General features: G+C 37.1%; 2 protein-coding genes across 3 annotated transcripts; one reads left to right on the top strand and one right to left on the bottom strand.

Moving 5' to 3' along the window:
• Nucleotides 1-150: 150 nt before the first annotated feature.
• On the bottom strand, nt 151-3,874 carry ubl4a (ubiquitin like 4A). The gene is made up of 4 exons (XM_030144288.1): nt 3,677-3,874; nt 2,601-2,706; nt 2,002-2,216; nt 151-790 (listed from the first exon to the last, which is right to left on the bottom strand). Exons 1-4 carry the CDS (start codon nt 3,722-3,724, stop codon nt 683-685), a joined length of 477 nt encoding a protein of 158 aa, XP_030000148.1. The 5' UTR covers nt 3,725-3,874; the 3' UTR covers nt 151-682.
• Nucleotides 3,875-4,671: 797 nt separating this feature from the next.
• On the top strand, nt 4,672-16,612 carry prkg1l (protein kinase cGMP-dependent 1, like). 2 transcript variants are annotated; one of them, XM_030142482.1, is made up of 20 exons: nt 4,673-5,004; nt 6,664-6,856; nt 6,955-7,078; nt 7,276-7,442; nt 8,365-8,478; nt 10,344-10,449; nt 10,722-10,785; nt 11,080-11,157; nt 11,357-11,451; nt 11,637-11,702; nt 11,795-11,872; nt 11,973-12,069; nt 12,176-12,315; nt 12,425-12,514; nt 12,683-12,824; nt 15,263-15,426; nt 15,519-15,641; nt 15,827-15,889; nt 15,982-16,048; nt 16,165-16,612. In XM_030142482.1, the coding sequence occupies exons 2-20, from the start codon at nt 6,667-6,669 to the stop codon at nt 16,246-16,248; spliced, it is 2,052 nt and encodes a 683-aa protein (XP_029998342.1). In that variant the 5' UTR covers nt 4,673-5,004; nt 6,664-6,666; the 3' UTR covers nt 16,249-16,612. The 2 variants fall into 2 exon arrangements, 1 of the variants encoding a protein (XP_029998342.1); XR_003936191.1 differs by lacking the exons at nt 15,982-16,048; nt 16,165-16,612 and having other exon boundaries at nt 4,672-5,004; nt 15,263-15,422; nt 15,827-15,888.
• The last annotated feature ends 837 nt before the right edge of the window (nt 16,613-17,449 follow it).

Here is a 17,449-nt window from a genome sequence, read left to right as displayed (position 1 = left end):
CCCACCCCTGAAAGTCTCTGAATATCCACATCCTGCTAATTATGGCTACATCTACATTTCCTATACAAAATTACACATATTACATATTATACTAATATTACCGAAACTTCTAAAATAAAAAATGAAATAATAACATGACACAAACACCAGTCTTTGTTTTTGTGTTTTAATGTCTGTATAAACATGATATTTACAAATCATACAATGACCATCAGTTAGTTATGGGATAAAACATGTATTAACTTTTGCACATATTGTTAACAGAAAACACCCAGTCATCATCCAACACAGACATTACTAATAAATATACTCCAGTAGAAGTTAGTTTCCCTTGGGAGCAACAGCAGCTGGAGATCATGTGAAACAAACGGCATAAATGGGTTCTTTTGTATTCAAATAGTCATCAGGTCTTGTGTCATTACTGCATAATCAATGACGTGGACCAATTCAGGAGGCAGATTTTCTTATCCAAGCTTGCAGGTCCTGGATAAGACAGCCCTATAGCTGAGATAATCAACAGTCTGCATTATCCATGTTCACCCAGCCACTGAATAAGCACACACCAGGGGCTCTCTGCAAGAAAAATGATACTGTATTTTTCTAAACACTGTATGCATCTCCGAGCACTGAGCACCTTTCCAAAGACCATCACAAAAAGCAACTTCCAGCTGAGTGTTTATTCTTAGTCCATATATGATGTGTCCATGCCTTCGCCGTCAGGGTGAAGCAGTCTTCCAGCCAAGCGCTCAATGTCATCAAGGCTAAGTTGTCGAAGTGAACGTTCATAGTCCTTGGAAGAAAAGAAAAAAAAAAAGTGTGTAGAAGCAAAAGATTAACAATGTTATCAGAAATAACTTTTATTGTAATGATATTAAAAGCATGGAGTAGAGAGGAAAGACAGCCATCTTCAATTTCTTTAATTAAAAGTAATTTCTCTAACCACAGAAATCCCCTCAGTGTTGGCTGCTATGAATGACAACACACAATCTAAACCAAATAAAGTAATTACGGTTTACAACCCATCTGGTCTGCTGAGCAGAACAGAAGCCAGCATAACAATATAAAGTTCAATGGCAGCTGAGGAAAAAATTCAAATTAATACAATTTTGCATCAATCTCAAGCTGCAAATTACAGTGACACACGAGCACCACATTAACACTTAAAAACATGAGGGCCACTTGATACTTTTATGAATAACTTTGTCTGAGAAGTCTTGTGACAATGCTCTAACCATTCCTTAGTAAGCTCTTGAATAAATATAGAAAAAAAGCTTTGTAAGAAACAAGCTGAGAGTTAAACCCTATAACTACAATATATCTGAAAATTTAATCAATGAAGAGTGCATAATTTCAGTCAATGTTGCTTAATTATTGAACTACAATGTGTCACTGGACCACTCAAATCATATTAATTCATTCTGTCAATTAATGTTCCACTCTTAGACATGACTTTATAAACAACACAGAATGTGTAGGGTTGGTGCGTATTAGAGGTCCACTATTACTAAAAATTGTCTGACTGTTGAGCTGAACATCTATGTCAATGTAATAATACCACAATAAAGAAATTAACATCTGTTTTATCAAGGGATATGGTTTTCTGTTTATGAGCAAGGGAGGGAGTACATTCAGCATTTGTAAAAAATGATCAAACATTCAGTTCAGTAGTTTCCCTTTTGAATAAGTGTCTATTGTAGATACAAATGAATATTGTTGTATAGTTGAGGGCTAAGGTCTAACCACATTAACAATACAGACTGTGGAGGATAAGAATTAGTTAATCTCCTCACCAGTTCATTAATGACACATAACTGGGATAAACTTTGAAAGGTAGGCACTTTTCACACATTTCAGGTTTCAAAATTCCATGAGCACCAACACATCAAAATAATTACAAAAGAATATATAACATAATATTATATAAATTAAATCAAACAAATATCCACGTGTCAAAGGAATGAGAAAAAATGGACAACAGGGAACAAAGCTGCATTTCAATACCTTAATAAGCTGCTCATGGACTTTAGCTGCGTCTGCAGGACTGAAATGTCTTGCAAGGACAGTAGAGACAGTCTGCCATACTCCTGGTTGTGCACTGCTGCTACTGCTGCTGCTGGCAGCTGTTCCTGAGGCTCCGGTCCTCTCACCCACCGGACGGATTACTAGATTCAGTTTAGCCTCTGGCCCAATGGAATAATCACTCAATCTGTGTTCATCTGAAGGAAGTAATATAGAGTGAAGTCATTAAAAATGTAAAGCTTTGAATTATGTAGATAATAAGTTGCCATATGAAGCAAAGAAAATTATCTTCATTCCATTATGAAAGATCAGTAAAGCAGCAACAGCGGGCAACTAACCTCTTAAATATGCAGGACTGAGAAGTATAGATTGTTCAAGCCCATTACCATCAAACTCTACAACACTTCAATGTGATGATTTATCAACAGATGATTGCACATTACCTGTTAATTCATTCTAAGGTCTTTTGTTTGGGTTTCATTCTTTCTTTTTACTAAGATTATGAAGAAAGGGAATTTCTCCCTGGGGATGAATAAAGTTCACCTTTATCTGTAATGTAGCTCTGCAAAACTGTTCTGTACCTGCAAGTGCTTTGCCTTTGTAGAGTAACCTCTGTTGATTTGCTGGTATGTTGAGACGTTCTGACACAAGCTCTTTCACTGTGGACACCTTTTCATCTTCAGTCACCTGGAGAATCAGAGACATGATAATGTGTTCTCAATAGATAATGTGTTCTCAATAGATGATCAAGGCCCATATGAAAAGCCTTTGTCTTATTCACTGGATCTTTCAGTCTTGTTTGCAGACTCTTAAGTGACACTGTCCTTTGGTAATAAGCACTGCATACATAGCCAATAATGGACATGTTTGAGTGTGGGCAGGGCATTAAAGAAACATGACATGATCACCAGAGAATTTTAAACGCATAAGACATAGAGTGAGTAGTCTTTCACATACTATTATAGTATGTCCAGAAATAATTTCTTACTTCATACACATTGCAAAAATCTGTGTTTTGTTAAGCTGTTTTAATTAATACACACTAGAGCTAAACCCGGACAAATTTATTGACACTGCACGTATATACAGTACCAAGATATACAGATGGAGCAGATATTCGTACACAGAGGCGACCTTCAATAGCTCGGGTTTACTGACACCACCTTCAACTTACTGTTATTGGAACGTAAACAAAACCGTAGTACTGTAATCAAAACAAAAACGTGATCCTAAGATAATGCTTTCTTGCATCTTACATACAGCTTACAACTTCTTTCAACACGAACCACCAAGCAAAGATTAACCAAGTCCAGCACTCGACCATTCTGCTTTAAAATGATGATGAAAGGGTGACTCATTAAGATGTGGAAAAAGTAATTCTTTAAGGAAGTGGCGAACCGTTAACAAGAATGCTAGCTAGGTTACTGCATGGACGAGCTAATGCAGATAAGATGTGCCCTAACAACCACTTCGTTTATGTGAAAGTCAGTCGTTTTTGAAAGGGTAAAAAGCTTTAGAGTAATTCGTAAAGACATTTTACTCTAAAGAAACGGCATGTGACAAAGACCCTGCCTTACATCTGATGTTGCGATTATGCTAGCGTCAGTGAGATAGCATTTAGCTCAATGCTAACACCAGCTGGATTGGCGGTGCTTACCTGTACGCTGCATTCTTTACCTTGAAGAGGTTTTACGGTAAGGATCATTTTGATTATACCGCTAACAAAACAACACACAACAATACGTTTAAAGATTAAATAGCACAACCCAGCCAGTAATGTCACTTAGCTATCTCAGAATAGGCACAAGACTTCTTCTGACGACGGACCATCTTCTTCTTCTACGGATTCTGTTGCCGTCAGCGAAGACTAGCGCCGCTCAGTGGCAGGAGGAATGAACTACGACGACCTAAAATTAAATACATTACAGTAGAAATAGATCAACACAAGGGCTGTTTAATGAAACTTAACATTTTATAAGTAGACAGCTGTAGACTCTATTTTGTTCAATTTAAGCCCTTAGCAACATATTTCATATACAAGAACTATTGAATGGACTAAAATAGAATATTACAGACCACTAGACTTCATTGCAAAATTTCTTCTTATTTCCCCTGAAATCATAATAGTTGTTTGTATATAGATAATGTAATAATTAAAAAAAGAAATGTAGGAATAAAAAAGCCTAGAAAGTTTGTTTGTTTGGGAACAAACTGATTGAACAAGTCATGAAAAATACGCACCTGTATGAGATGACAGAATCATGCCATTGGTATCCCAGTTTGGTGGGCTTAAATATTTAGACTAAAAGCAGTATTTTAAAATATAAAATTAAAATATGACCTACTTAAAGTCAATTACCATACCGGTTGGTGTCTGCTTGTTTAGTCATATATAGCCTAATTTTATACAGCCTATGTTTTAGCTTATTGTTAGTGGTGAACTATGCACAGTTTGTTGGATTTAACTGAAAAAAAAAAATCCAAACGCAAGTCAATTTTAGCGTTATTTTGTTGATTTGCGTCTATCGTGATAATGTTTATGTCGTTGAAAAAAAGTGTCTAAAAAGCATAGGCAGAGGCAAAAAATAAAATAAAATAAAACAAAACCCTGGTCAATGTATTAATCCGTTTTGCTTCCTTCAGTCAGTGACATCTTGGGCGTAAAATGAATAATGTGCAGCAGCTCCCAGCGTCGGGAGCGTGTCCCCAAGCATCTAATACCCCAAAGACCCTCTGACCCAATTGGGATCCGGTCCGTGCATTTCTCATCTCACCCTCCCGGCTGTTCCTCACACACTCTCGGTCATGTGATTGCCTGCTGTCGGTGCCCAGCCCTGACCAGCCCTGAGCAAGAGAGGAGCATCCTTCAGTTGGGCGGGTATTGAGAGGAGATCTGCACCTGTCGAATAAACTGTCTGCTGCCAAACCGGGACAAACCTATTTAGGACAAGTGAGAAAGATCTCCAGACTGTCAGAAAGGCTGAGGTAAGTGACCTCTGTGAGTGATGACAAATGAAACACGGTGATGTTTTTTTTTTTTTTTTTTTTTTTTTTTGCAGAAAACAGCATGCATCTGGGTTTTCCTTTAGTCCATTATTAACTGGGACGTTGTCGGTCTTTAACTCATGTATTATAAAAACTGCATCAGCTAATGGGAGTAACCTTAAGAGGTGCACCTGCGACCCAGAATGAAAAATCCATATCATATTTCTGCAGAGATAAAAGTGTGCGACTGAGACTCAACACTTTGTAATGATCATATTATGGTCTGATCTTCTTTGCAATTTACTCTACTTTGCTTTTTTTTCCTTCTTCTTCTGTTTGATCTGTAACCTATGTATATGCATGTTACAGTTCTACACATAGTTCAGCAGATTAAAACATAAAGTTGTTGTAAATGAAACAACAGAAAATGTGGTGTTTATCAAACATTTATGGAGATAAACACAGAGGCATACAACATTCTCTCCTTTGTTTTGCTTATTTTATTTAATCTTTACTTGATCAGGCAGTCTCATTAATATTGCAATCTCTTCTACAAGAGAGACCTGAGCATAAAAACACAAATAGCACCTTTGAATACTAATGACATGCATTCAGGTAAAAGTCGTGACAGATTTTTCTCCAGGTACATTACTCATATAAACACACTAATCTAAATAAGCACAGAAGGAAATAACATATTTTTAAAAAGTTACTTGTAGCTGCAATGCAACTCTACTTGTCATAAAGTGTTTAACCCATAAAAACCCAAACATCCACCAGTGACCAAAAGCATCTATTGATCTAAAATGTTTAAAACCTGTTAAACCATTAATTTAAATCAATACATGACAATGATTTGCATAGAAAGCAGTTTGTCATCTTTTCATGGTCATCAGATATGACCCATTTGGACGTTCAGAGGCTCCGTAGTGAACGTGGAAACACTGTCATCTTCTACAACATTGATTCACCAGTAAAACTCATGGAGTTGGATCAATGACAGTGGATGGACACACTTGATTTCTATTCAGTTAATGATATATTTTGCTGAAAAAGTTACTTTTTCTAAAGATTTCTCTGTTTTGATATAATAATCTTTGAGTTTACTTTGAGTTTTCGTGAACATCTAAATTAAATATAGGAAAAGACATGATTTACAGTGAAACATGCAAAATACTGAGGAAAATATTAAAATAAATGGTGATAAATCATGTAAGAAAGGTTAAATACGAAGAAAAATTCATTTGGGATCTGACACAAAAGTAGCTGGGTCTTTTTTGGCTTAAAGAGACATGAATACTTGGATGCAATTGTGTAGTTTAGTTTAGTTGATTTATTTTATTTATAAAAAAGAAAAAGAAGAAAGAAAGGCACAGAAAAAAGAAAATCTGCTTTTGCATTTCAGCAGAATGCCCACATTATGAATGAAAAGGAGCAGAAAGAAGATCTATCTTGTGTTTTCTGCCCTTATTTAACAAAATACCTGTATGTTTACAATAGTAACTACATACAGAAGTGTGAAATCAGTCTTAGAACAATAAATTATGAATTACAAAGCTGTAATTTATCATTTATCACTCAACATCATTCAAATCATCATTACATTCAACACAGACGCAACCACCAAATTAATTTCCTGTTTCATAATCATGTGTGCAGGTAATGGGTACACTGCGTGACCTCCAGTTTGCTCTGCAACTAAAGATTGAGGAGCTCCGACAGAGGGACACACTGATTGATGAGTTAGAACTGGAGCTGGACACCAAGGATGAACTCATTCGGAGACTTCAGGAAGAACTGGACCGCTACAGAGCCACTGTCTCGGTCTCGGGTTCCTCTGCAGCCAGTGCCGGTACAGCCAACACAGCACTGCTATAATGTCACATTTCAACAGGTTGCTTGAGCATTAAATCCATAAAAACCTTAATTTGATGGTGTGTTTTTCAACAGCATGCTCTGCTTTAGATGAGGAGAACCAGAGAACCAAGAGGAAGACGGTCATTTCTGAGCCTTTCACTCTGGACCCAGTTACTTTGGCTATGGTTTCTCAAAGAAGCTGTGACAAAAGCCAGGAGTACGGGCACACAATGTTTCCACATCTCCCAGGGAACACAAATTGTTCCCTGAAATGTTCAACGCTTGCTAAGTAGTGCCTGCAGGACTGACTCAATAAATATTTCCAATCTGTCTGGCTGCACATGACACTGTATTCAAGACTTTATAAAAATTGCTCTTAAATGACACTTTTCTGTCCTGCCTTCATGCCCTCAGGTCTCAGCGGCTGATTCAAGCAGCATTTTTAAAGAATGACTTATTGAAAAACCTTGGCGTTGGAGAAATCAGAGCCATCATCAGCTGTATGTATTCCACCAGCATCAATCAAGGCTGTTATGTCATTCAAGAGGGAACCAATGGAGCGCAGGCCTACGTTTTAGAAGGTAAATCATTCTGCTTGAGCAGCCGCTGACATTAATCAGTCCTTATGATATGTATCAGCACTTCCTTGAGATGTCAAACACTGGAATAAGTCAGATATGAATTTTATCAAATCAATTTCCTCACCACTGCCTCGTTTTGCGATTAGATAGTAATCTGACTCTGCTCTCACACACAATGATGTGAGGGTTTCATGTTTGCAAAGGGGAAAAGGAGGCATTTTAGGGAACAACAAGTGACCCACATGGGTGTTTTTGTCTTCAAATGTCATCTTGATGCAAGAGATAGTATAAGAGAGGCTTGTAAAGTGCAGGGGTGTTTGATTGTCCTCAGGAATTTTGCCTGTGGTAATAATGTGACAGCAAAGGAAGAGTGTTTACAGTCACAGAAAAAATTATTAGACCAACAAAAGTCATCACAATGGTTATGCAATCAAGTACTAACTCCTGTGTGTATCATGTGACTAAAACAGACAGAAAAGAAAACATGGAATGCCTAAAAGCACTGTTTTTGGGAGTACAATGCCATAGCTATTGATGTAAGGACTGAAGTGATTTTGGTTATTATCAAGAAAATATGGAAAATGGCTAGATATCAGCTCTGAAATTAAACTCTTATGAGCTATTTTTGTTGTTATCATTATATTGGTCCAAACAAATGTACCTTTAGTTGTACCAGGCATTAAAATGAACAAGAAACTGAAGAAAACAAAGGTGGTCCAATTTGTTTTTTTTCCACAACTGTATGTATTTGGCGAGTTAAAAACATTGTTACCCTCTTTGTTTCAGAAATGATTGTGTCTCGGTTTCCACGCAGAAAACCTCAGTCAAACAATTGTACATTAGATTTCCATGTAAAAAAAAAAGACATAAACATACTTGTAATGTATTATGGGTACTCTGTCTTTTTTCACTTTCATTATAGAGGGGAGGCTGGATGTGAAAAAGGACAGACTGACGCTGGTCACAATTGAACCAGGAGATGTATTTGGAGAGCTGGCACTCTTGTACAACTGCACCCACAACTACTCTGTCTCAGGTATCAAAGTTTTATGTTTTGTTTTTGTTGGTATTACTTCAGGAGATATTCCACCCAAACCCCCATGATTCTTCCTCATTGGTCTGGGTATAAGTAATTCAAGCAGATTTCTGGCAGTGGTCTCAGACAGAAAACGTCTGATGAATGTGAAATCAAAGACCTTTTGAGATCTTAGACAACACAACGCTTCAAACAGTTTTCTCAGAGATGTGGGGAATTTAAAGCATCTTCTACTTAAGTGCATAACCCATCTGTCTTATACTCTCTTCTCATCACTACACCATTTATACAACTCAGGAGTAATAATTCGTGATAATCCTTGGAAAATAACAAGTGTGCTAGAATTTCCTTCTAGCATTTAATCACAGCTTCCTCGGAGGAAATTTTCTCAGCCATCTCTACTCGCATCTGACCCGATTTTGCGAATAAATAGACTGCGGATACGACTGGGATCAGTTTAAATTGAAAAAAAAAAAAAAAAATCAGTGTATGTTGCCGTGTTTAGTCCCAAACCGTTCGTTTTCCTTTTACACAGCTTTCTTTATCTTGCATACCTGTCACCCTTTCCAATTTACTGTTTGACACAATGTGCTTTTCTCTGCGGTAACAGAGCTCGGCTCAGGCTGTTGTCCATTTCTGTCGGTCCATCCCTTGGATCTGTTCTGCGACCAATGTGCTTATCACCTTCCTGACCTGATTTCTCTTTTTTTCCGCTTTTATTGTTGCTATTTTAAGCTTTCACTCAGGCTTTTGCTCTTGTGGTCAGTTCAAGGTGGCTGAGGATATAACAGAAAATATTAGAAAATAATCCTTATTATGGTATTTTTCACAGCTTGTGGGTTGAAATAAAATGCAGGGGCTGTAAATTGAATTTCATATAGTGCCTAGTTGAAGGCCAGTGGTGCATATCCAAATGAGGAAATTGAGATATAAGAGCTGCTCTGTGTTATCAGACGGTGGATCTAATTAGACCGTCTAAAGGACACTTACTTCCGTTTGCAGGAAGCTTCAGTGAATCAGTCAGTATGGGTCATTATTAATTTACAACACTGTCCTTCACGCTCTATGATAAAGAATGGGAGTAAGAATAGGTTAGGAAATCAGGTTAAATTTATAATACAAGTGCCCCTCAGTAAGAAAAATAAGCATTTCTTATCTTATTCTACATGGACAACATTATTCATACAGAACTGCCCTGGTTTACTGCCTGCTCTTTTCCCAGAAGGCAGACCCGGTCCTGTCAAATCTCAAACCATGTACAGTAATTTACTATCAGCAAGGACAGGATTGAATTATTGTGGTTTTAGTGTTTGGTCTTTATTACATTTTTCAGTTTGGTTTTTGATTTCAGTCCAGTTGAGGTTAGTTTTACTCATGCAGAAGTATTGTGATTTTGAAGAACTAGCTTTAGTTTAGTTTTTGTTTAATTTCGGTATTAGTTTTAGTTTGTCAAGTCTCATGGCAAAAGCTTTGATTCGTAGAAGCCAAAAATGGTAGGATGACAGAATGCGTGAGATCAAATATGATTTACAAAAGCCCCGTATTATCAGAAGCCAATTTCTGAACTATTATCATTGGGGGAAAATGAAGGAATTAAGCTGATTTTATTTACTATCATATGTCGTTTTAGCTTCTATTTCACTGTTAATCGTAGTTTCAATTTATATATTTTTATTCCACTGATAATTTGAGCTTTATTTCCTGTGCTTTGGCTCACACTGTGCGTCCACATCCATCACAGAAGGAGCATATCCTTGAAAGCCTGTTCAATACCGACTGTACATCTTGGTTAGGTTTCCATCTGAGCTCTGCCGTCACTTTCATAACCTTTGTCACTTCCACTGCCTCCTTCTTTTGATCTGCAGCTCAAATGGACAGCAAGCTGTGGGTTATTGACCGCAAGACTTACCAGACCGTACTTATGCAGAGCGGTCTCAACAGCCTTTCTCATTCAATGGAGCTGCTGAGCAGGTAAACATCAAGCCAATACATTTGATTTGACACAGACCAGACTTGAGCTGCTTTGTATTCTGGCACCTTTAAAACAATATCACAAAGGCCATGCTGTTCTTTTCCACCACGTTGCTGCTAAAAGTGCTTCCCCTTTCACATTGCATTCTTATAGTATGTGTATTGAATATCCTGAGTTACTTAAAAGCTAAGGAAAGATTAAATCAAACCCCTTTAAGGCTGCTCCTGTGGATGACTTCTTATCTACTTTCTTTGTACCTGTTTGTCTGCAGCGTTCCCTTCCTGCAGTCATTACCAGAGGATGTCATGATGAAACTGTCTGATCTCACTGAAGAGGTGCAGATTAAGTGCTTGAAATCAAACGTACAACACTGTGCAACCATCAAACAGAATCTAGCAAATAGATTATGTGTACAGACAGACGGTCCATGTGTAAACATCCATGTTTACACGCGAACCGTCTGCATTTTCATTCCCAGCTCTTTCGTTGGTGTAGGTAGTATAATGCCATCAAATAGAATCCTTCATTTTTGTAGCTCACATCTCTGTATCTGTTTGCTTCTATTTCTTCTTGTTTTCTTTTTATCCTTTCTTTTCCATTTTCCTACTATTTGCTTCTGTGCTGCGTAGACACACTACACTGAAGGCGACTACGTCATCCGACAAGGGGCCACAGGAGACACCTTTTATATCATTAGCAAAGGCCAGGTAAACCTTTTTTATGGCTGCTGCACAGATTCAATGAGGCTTTCAGACCGAGATGGAGAAAAAAAAAAATTCATGATGGACGACAAAATGTCAAAGGAGCTTCTGAAATTGCTGTATGATGGCCATAATTGACTTTGGCACTTTTCTACATTGCTCTCTCAGATTACCCACTCTTCATGACATCTGTGTGATTTTCTAGGTGAAAGTGACAGAAAAGAAGCCGAGCCATGAAGAGGAGACAATCCTGTTGAAGCTGTCAGAGAGACAGTGGTTCGGAGAAAAAGCTCTATGGGGGTAAAAAAAGATTGTACTTACATTAGGCTGAAAAGCAGCTTTTATGACACTACTACATAACAATAGTCTCATTTGTGCCAACATAATATCAGTGTCTTTATTCATTATTTCCTTTGTTTCTTTATAGTGCGTGATTTGTATTGTCGGTATTAAACCTTTCTTATCCAAACTGACTCTGTCATTAGAGAGGATATCCGGACTGTGAATGTGATAGCTGCAGGGGACGTTACATGTTTGGTGATAGACAGCGAGTAAGTGAATACACTGAGGGAAAAAAAATTCTCTTATTCTCTTGGATTCCTCATCTTGTTATTTGGAGAAAATATATGCTTCTGTTTTCCAGAACCTTCAAAGAAATTATGGGTGGGTTGGTATTTGACTGCAGTCATGAGGTGCAGCAAAGCAATACATCCAAATCCAAGTGAGGAGCTCTGTAATTTAGATTTGTCTAGATATTGACTCTTCACCTGTAGAAATTGCAAGGTATCAGCTCACTTATGTTTTTTTCCCTTTGCGAACAGGTCCGACAAACCTGCTGAGCTCCCTCCGTGCTCCACATTAAATGATTTCCAGATTCTGTGCACTCTTGGGGATGGAGAGTTCAGTCACGTAGATCTGGTAAGTGCTGACCTTTGAGCGGCTTAGACATGCGGAATGCACATCTCCTGTGCTGTTAAAATTCCATGTTTCTATAATGTAATCTATTGATTTTCACTCCTGCAAGGTGCAACTAAAGAGCAACATCAAGTGTCATTTTGCCATGAGGGTTCTGAAAAAGAAGATGATTGTCAACAATGGTCAACGAGAGCATGTTCTGAGAGAACTGCATGTGTTAATGGAGACCCACAGCTCATTCATAGTCAGGTGTCTGTCTTTCAGCAGCTCAGATGTCATTAGGATTGTTTTGATTATATAGCATGTACGTGATCTATAGAAGACTGTGACATGTTTCTTTGCCTCTTGTTAATTTCAGGCTACATAAAGCTTTCAGAGATGCCGAGAACCTGTACATGTTGACAGAGGCTTGTCTCGGCGGTGATTTTTGTATTCTGCTCAGAGATAGGTAAGTGCTTTTGAACTAATGTAATGTAATGTAATATTAATGTCATGTTTAGATCCACATCATTGTGTTTTCAGCAGGTGTTTCATGTGATTTTTGAGCTGACTGACACCTGATATAAATACCACACACTTACTGTGAATCTCCCACTTTTCCTGCATTTTATTTCAGAGGATTCTTGGATGAATACAGCACCCGATTCTACACAGGTTGTGTAGTCGAGGCTTTGACCTTTCTTCACTGTCAAGGTGTCATCTACAGAGACGTCAAGCCTGAAAATGTTGTTCTGGATGAGCATGGTTATGCCAAACTGGTACTTTTGACTGTTTGGACTGTTAATCTGAACGTGACAACCCTCAGTCAGAAAAAGTTGGGACAGAGGACAGTAGAAAAGACTGAAATTAAAACAGTTATTAGTAAATTATCTCACTAGTATTAGAACATTATCTGATGTTTCACCTCATGAAATATATGGCTTTTGATTCTTGCAAGACATTTACAAAAGTCGGGAAAGTAAAGTTTTTAACACATTTCTTTTGACAACACTTAAAAGACAGAAGACAACAAGAGATTAAGATTTGCAGGTGAAAATTTGTCCCAAGACAACAAAAAACTTTCAAACTTCTTGTCTGCTACTAGAGAAAAAAAAACATCAGATACTCACTAAATCAGGCATGATGATTGCAAGTCTGACATCCAAATTCCTGAAGCAAGTCAGCATTTTCAGTTACCTGAACATGTAAAAAATAAACCTAATTTTTCCAGTCTTACATTAGTACCTTTTATTATGCATTTACAAACTCAAGTTAATATGTACTAAATTTGCTTGTCTTTGATGAACATTAAGTCCAGTGAAGAGTAAATCTAAGTTGCACAGCATATCAGATTGTTCAGGAACGTTTCAGACACTGTCACTTGTACTTGTGGGTTGTGACAGTTTCCTACTGTAGGAATCAACTGTAATCACCACAGTTGAATTGTGTATATTGAAGCCCCTTGGAACCTGCTTTCCATTTCAGAAGTATCTGGATGAAATCATTTCCTTGTTCATCACTCAAACTGGGTGGAAAAAATTAAGATGCGAGAGGAGGAAATAGATTTTGATCGACATTCTGCATGCTATATACACTGTTGATCATAATTCGGGGCTCTATGTTTGATCAGAAAATTTTGTATCACTTGTGCAAAAGAATTTCAGCGTCTTTGAGTACTTAGAAAAGGGCTATATAAAACCAATGTATTATTTATTATTATTAATTTAAGAGAGTTTTGAGGGACATAAGAGATCACCAATGAGTTCTCCAAAGAAAAATCCACCACTCTGGACTAGGCCAAATTTGTCTTTCAGGTGCTGAAATGATCTGAATTTGGATCACATAGAATTTCTAAAACTAAAATGCAGATGTGATATACAGCTAATGGATATATATATATATATATATATATATATATATATGTAGACTCGAGTATAACTAAAAATCACGACATGCTGAAGAGTTTCTGATTTCAGATTTGACATATTTTAGATAAAATCAGGTATTTTTCTCCTGATAATAAAATTATTTTAACTAGTGTAATGACTGTATTTATATATTGCCTTTAAAAACAAAGTGCTTTGACAGACAAGCTGAAGTGTAACAGCACGTCTTTGCTGTTGGATTTTACATTTCAAGATGTGCCACATATTTTCCATTAGGGATGAGCTGGAGCTGCAGGCGCTTTAGGCCAGTTGAGCAACAGCACCCTCCTCTTCCTCAGCCAGGCCTTTGTAATGTGTGAAGAGTGTGGTTTGCATTTTTTGTTGAAATATGCATGGATATCCCTGGAAAAGTTTTTGTCTGGGAGGCAATATGTGTTACTCCAAAATGTCAGTGTACAAATGCATTAATGGTGCATCACAGAGCTGCAAATGAGCTTTGCCAAGGGGCACTGACACAAACCTAGACCATGATTCCTGGACAGTCGGGATGGTCATTCTCATTTTTGGTCTGGAGCACACAGCATCCATTTCTTCCAAAACAATATCTGGAATACCAATGAATTTGACCACAGTACATTTTTCCACTGAGTTATGGTTCTTTTCTGATGCCTCAGAGCCCAGAAAAGACAACAATTCAGGACACAGTAAAGGTTTTTGTGGCACTGGTGGCTGTAATGTCCTATACGTCTTATATGGGGAAAGGTTTATCACAGTTGTCCTGAGTTCATGTGTGAATGACACGGAGTCATCTGAAGGATCAGAGGTCGTGGTGTTTGGCTTGGACTTACAATCTTGCCCTTCATGCACTGAAATATATTTAGATTCTTTGAAACTTTTCATTCTGTTCTTCACTGTTGTGACAGGAGAAATATGCAGATCACTTCCTATCACTCTTTGAGGAACATTGCATTTAAACATTCCAATAGTTTTCTTACATGTTTACTGAGTAGGGCTCTGGATGGGGCTTTTGGACCAAATCATGAGCATATAATCACCTGTTTACATCACCTATCTCCAATCACATTGCTATTAACATAGTTCAACTCATCCCTAGGTATAATTTACCCCTGTCCCAACTTTTTCCAGAATTTGTTGCAGCCTGAATGTCAAGAATAGAATTAAATTTACAAATGAAATGAATCCGACCAGATTAAACATGCAATATGTTGTCTTCAATGATGTACAAGTCAATGTATTTTCCATACCACTGATTTTTTTTATTTATTTGGTAATCTATAACCTGTAAATCATGAGGTATCTGCCTTTTGTAGATTGGCTCTGGTTGTGTTAAGAAGGTTGAGGTGGGTAAGAAAACCTGGACATTTTGTGGCACTCCAGGCTACATGGCCCCTGAAGTCATCTTAAACCAAGGACACACTATATCTGCAGATTTATGGTCACTGGGTATTTTTGTGTTTGAGCTTCTGACTGGTAGGTATGTCTACATTTTTTACAATCTTACATTTTAAACCCATTTCCCAGTTGAAGGCAATCATCCTAGTGATTTGTTCATTTTTCTGTCCGCAGTCTCCCATTCTGCGGCCCTGAACCATTGAAGATTCTGACTGCAACCATCCGTGGCATTGATCAGATCGACTTTCCAAAAACCATCAGCAAAAGTGCTTCAAGTCTTATAAAGAAATTGTGCAGGTATGGTTATTTAATTTTTTTCCGACAATAGAAACATTAATACGGCTATATTTCCCCTCTAACACATTCAGACAGGAGCAAATTAAGAGAGAATGCTGCAATATTGAACATGACATTTGCAGTAGGGATTTGTAACACCACCCTTGAAATGTTATTTATTTATTATTTCCTTTTCCGTCAAAAAGGAACAACCCCTCAGAGAGACTGGGCTGTCAAAGAAATGGGGCCAAGGACATCCAGAAGCACAAGTAAGAAACAGATTTATCACACCGAAGGAAAGCAGCGAGGCATGTGTGTGGAAACATGGTTTTATAGGATGTGGTAATTTATTTTTATTCAGGTGGTTTGAAGGTTTCGACTGGGATGGGCTCTGTAGGGGCATGTTAAACCCACCAATCATTCCCAAAGTAAGTAAACTAGTTTTAGGCCTTTTCAGAAAAGTATATCTTTTTTTTCAGTCATTAAAAAGACACTTAGTTATTTTCTTGTTTTTTTTTTATTTTTTTTTTTTTACATGTTTCAGGTAAAGCTTCCTTTGGATAACATGTCATGCAGCCATTATCCAGAGGACTCAGTGGAACTTTGCACGAGCTGGGATGACTTCTGATCTGAAAATATGTCAAACAGTCGTCAGTTTTACTTCCACTTAGATGTATCTATATTTTCAGATGTAAATATTTTCCACTTGATCAGTTATAACAAATATTTATGATAATTAAACCTTGCCTCCTATGGTGTTGACTGTTTTTTAATAGTAGAACTGGAAACTAAATATACTGTAGGAGAGTTCAGTCAGTTCATTGATGTCACTGCAGTTGAATGCAACAACTTAATAAACAGATGTTTTGCCACTTTTGGTTTTGTGAACTCTTTTTTTCTTACACTCTGTATATAAATGCACGAAAAATGTTTTGTTGGGTCATTAAAATTTATGCGAATAATTAAGGTTTGACGTCAGAGTCACAAGTGCTGGGGTGAAGATGCAGAAAGAACAGCAGGAAGTTGAGTTTTGACTCCAAAATAAAAAATGAATGACTGAGACGGTCTGTGAAATGAAGAGAAACTTTGCCCGTATTAATATCAGCCTACCATTATAGCAACATTTAAGAATGAGGATATACAGAAAATAAAAGCAAAAATAAAAATAAATGGAGAAGAATTAATTATAAGGGAAAACAGAAGGATGAGGCCAAAGTGAGTACAGTTTTATTATTATGTTACTCAGGAAAAACATTATTATTCAATTTGATGCTTAAAATTTTGGGGGGAAAAAAATAAGTAGGGCTTTTGTTGTGGTGTAGTAGAAATACTGTTTTGAATGAACTCATCTTTGGCTGCGTCTTTACGTACAACATGTGTTTTATTTGAGAATCACTTTACATAGAGCAGGGGTGTCAGACTCATTTTAGTTCAGGGGCCATATTCAGCCCAATTTGATCTCAAGTGGGCCAGACCAGTTAAACAATAACAGTGAAAAAAGTAAAATTAAATTCTGATAATGTTAACATCTACAAAAATCTGAGTAACATGAACAACTGGAAACGTCTTAAGAAAAACAACTGCAATTTTAACAATATTCTGCCTCAGATTATCAGTTTATCATTTACACATGTGCGTTACAACTTACATTAAATACACAAAACATTTAGTAACAGGTATAATATTGGTAAAATTGCATTTACTTATCTTAGGACACTTCAGGTTTTTCACTTTTTTTTGTAAAATAACAGTTTTTTAATATAAACATTTTCATGTAATTTTACTTTTTTACACTAAAACAAAGATAAAATTTGCTCTTTTCATTATTT

This window comes from Sphaeramia orbicularis, chromosome 9 (genome assembly GCF_902148855.1).
Source record: "Sphaeramia orbicularis chromosome 9, fSphaOr1.1, whole genome shotgun sequence".
In the NCBI taxonomy this organism is placed as follows: Eukaryota; Metazoa; Chordata; class Actinopteri; order Kurtiformes; family Apogonidae; genus Sphaeramia; species Sphaeramia orbicularis.
This window is presented reverse-complemented; position numbering and strand designations above follow the sequence as displayed.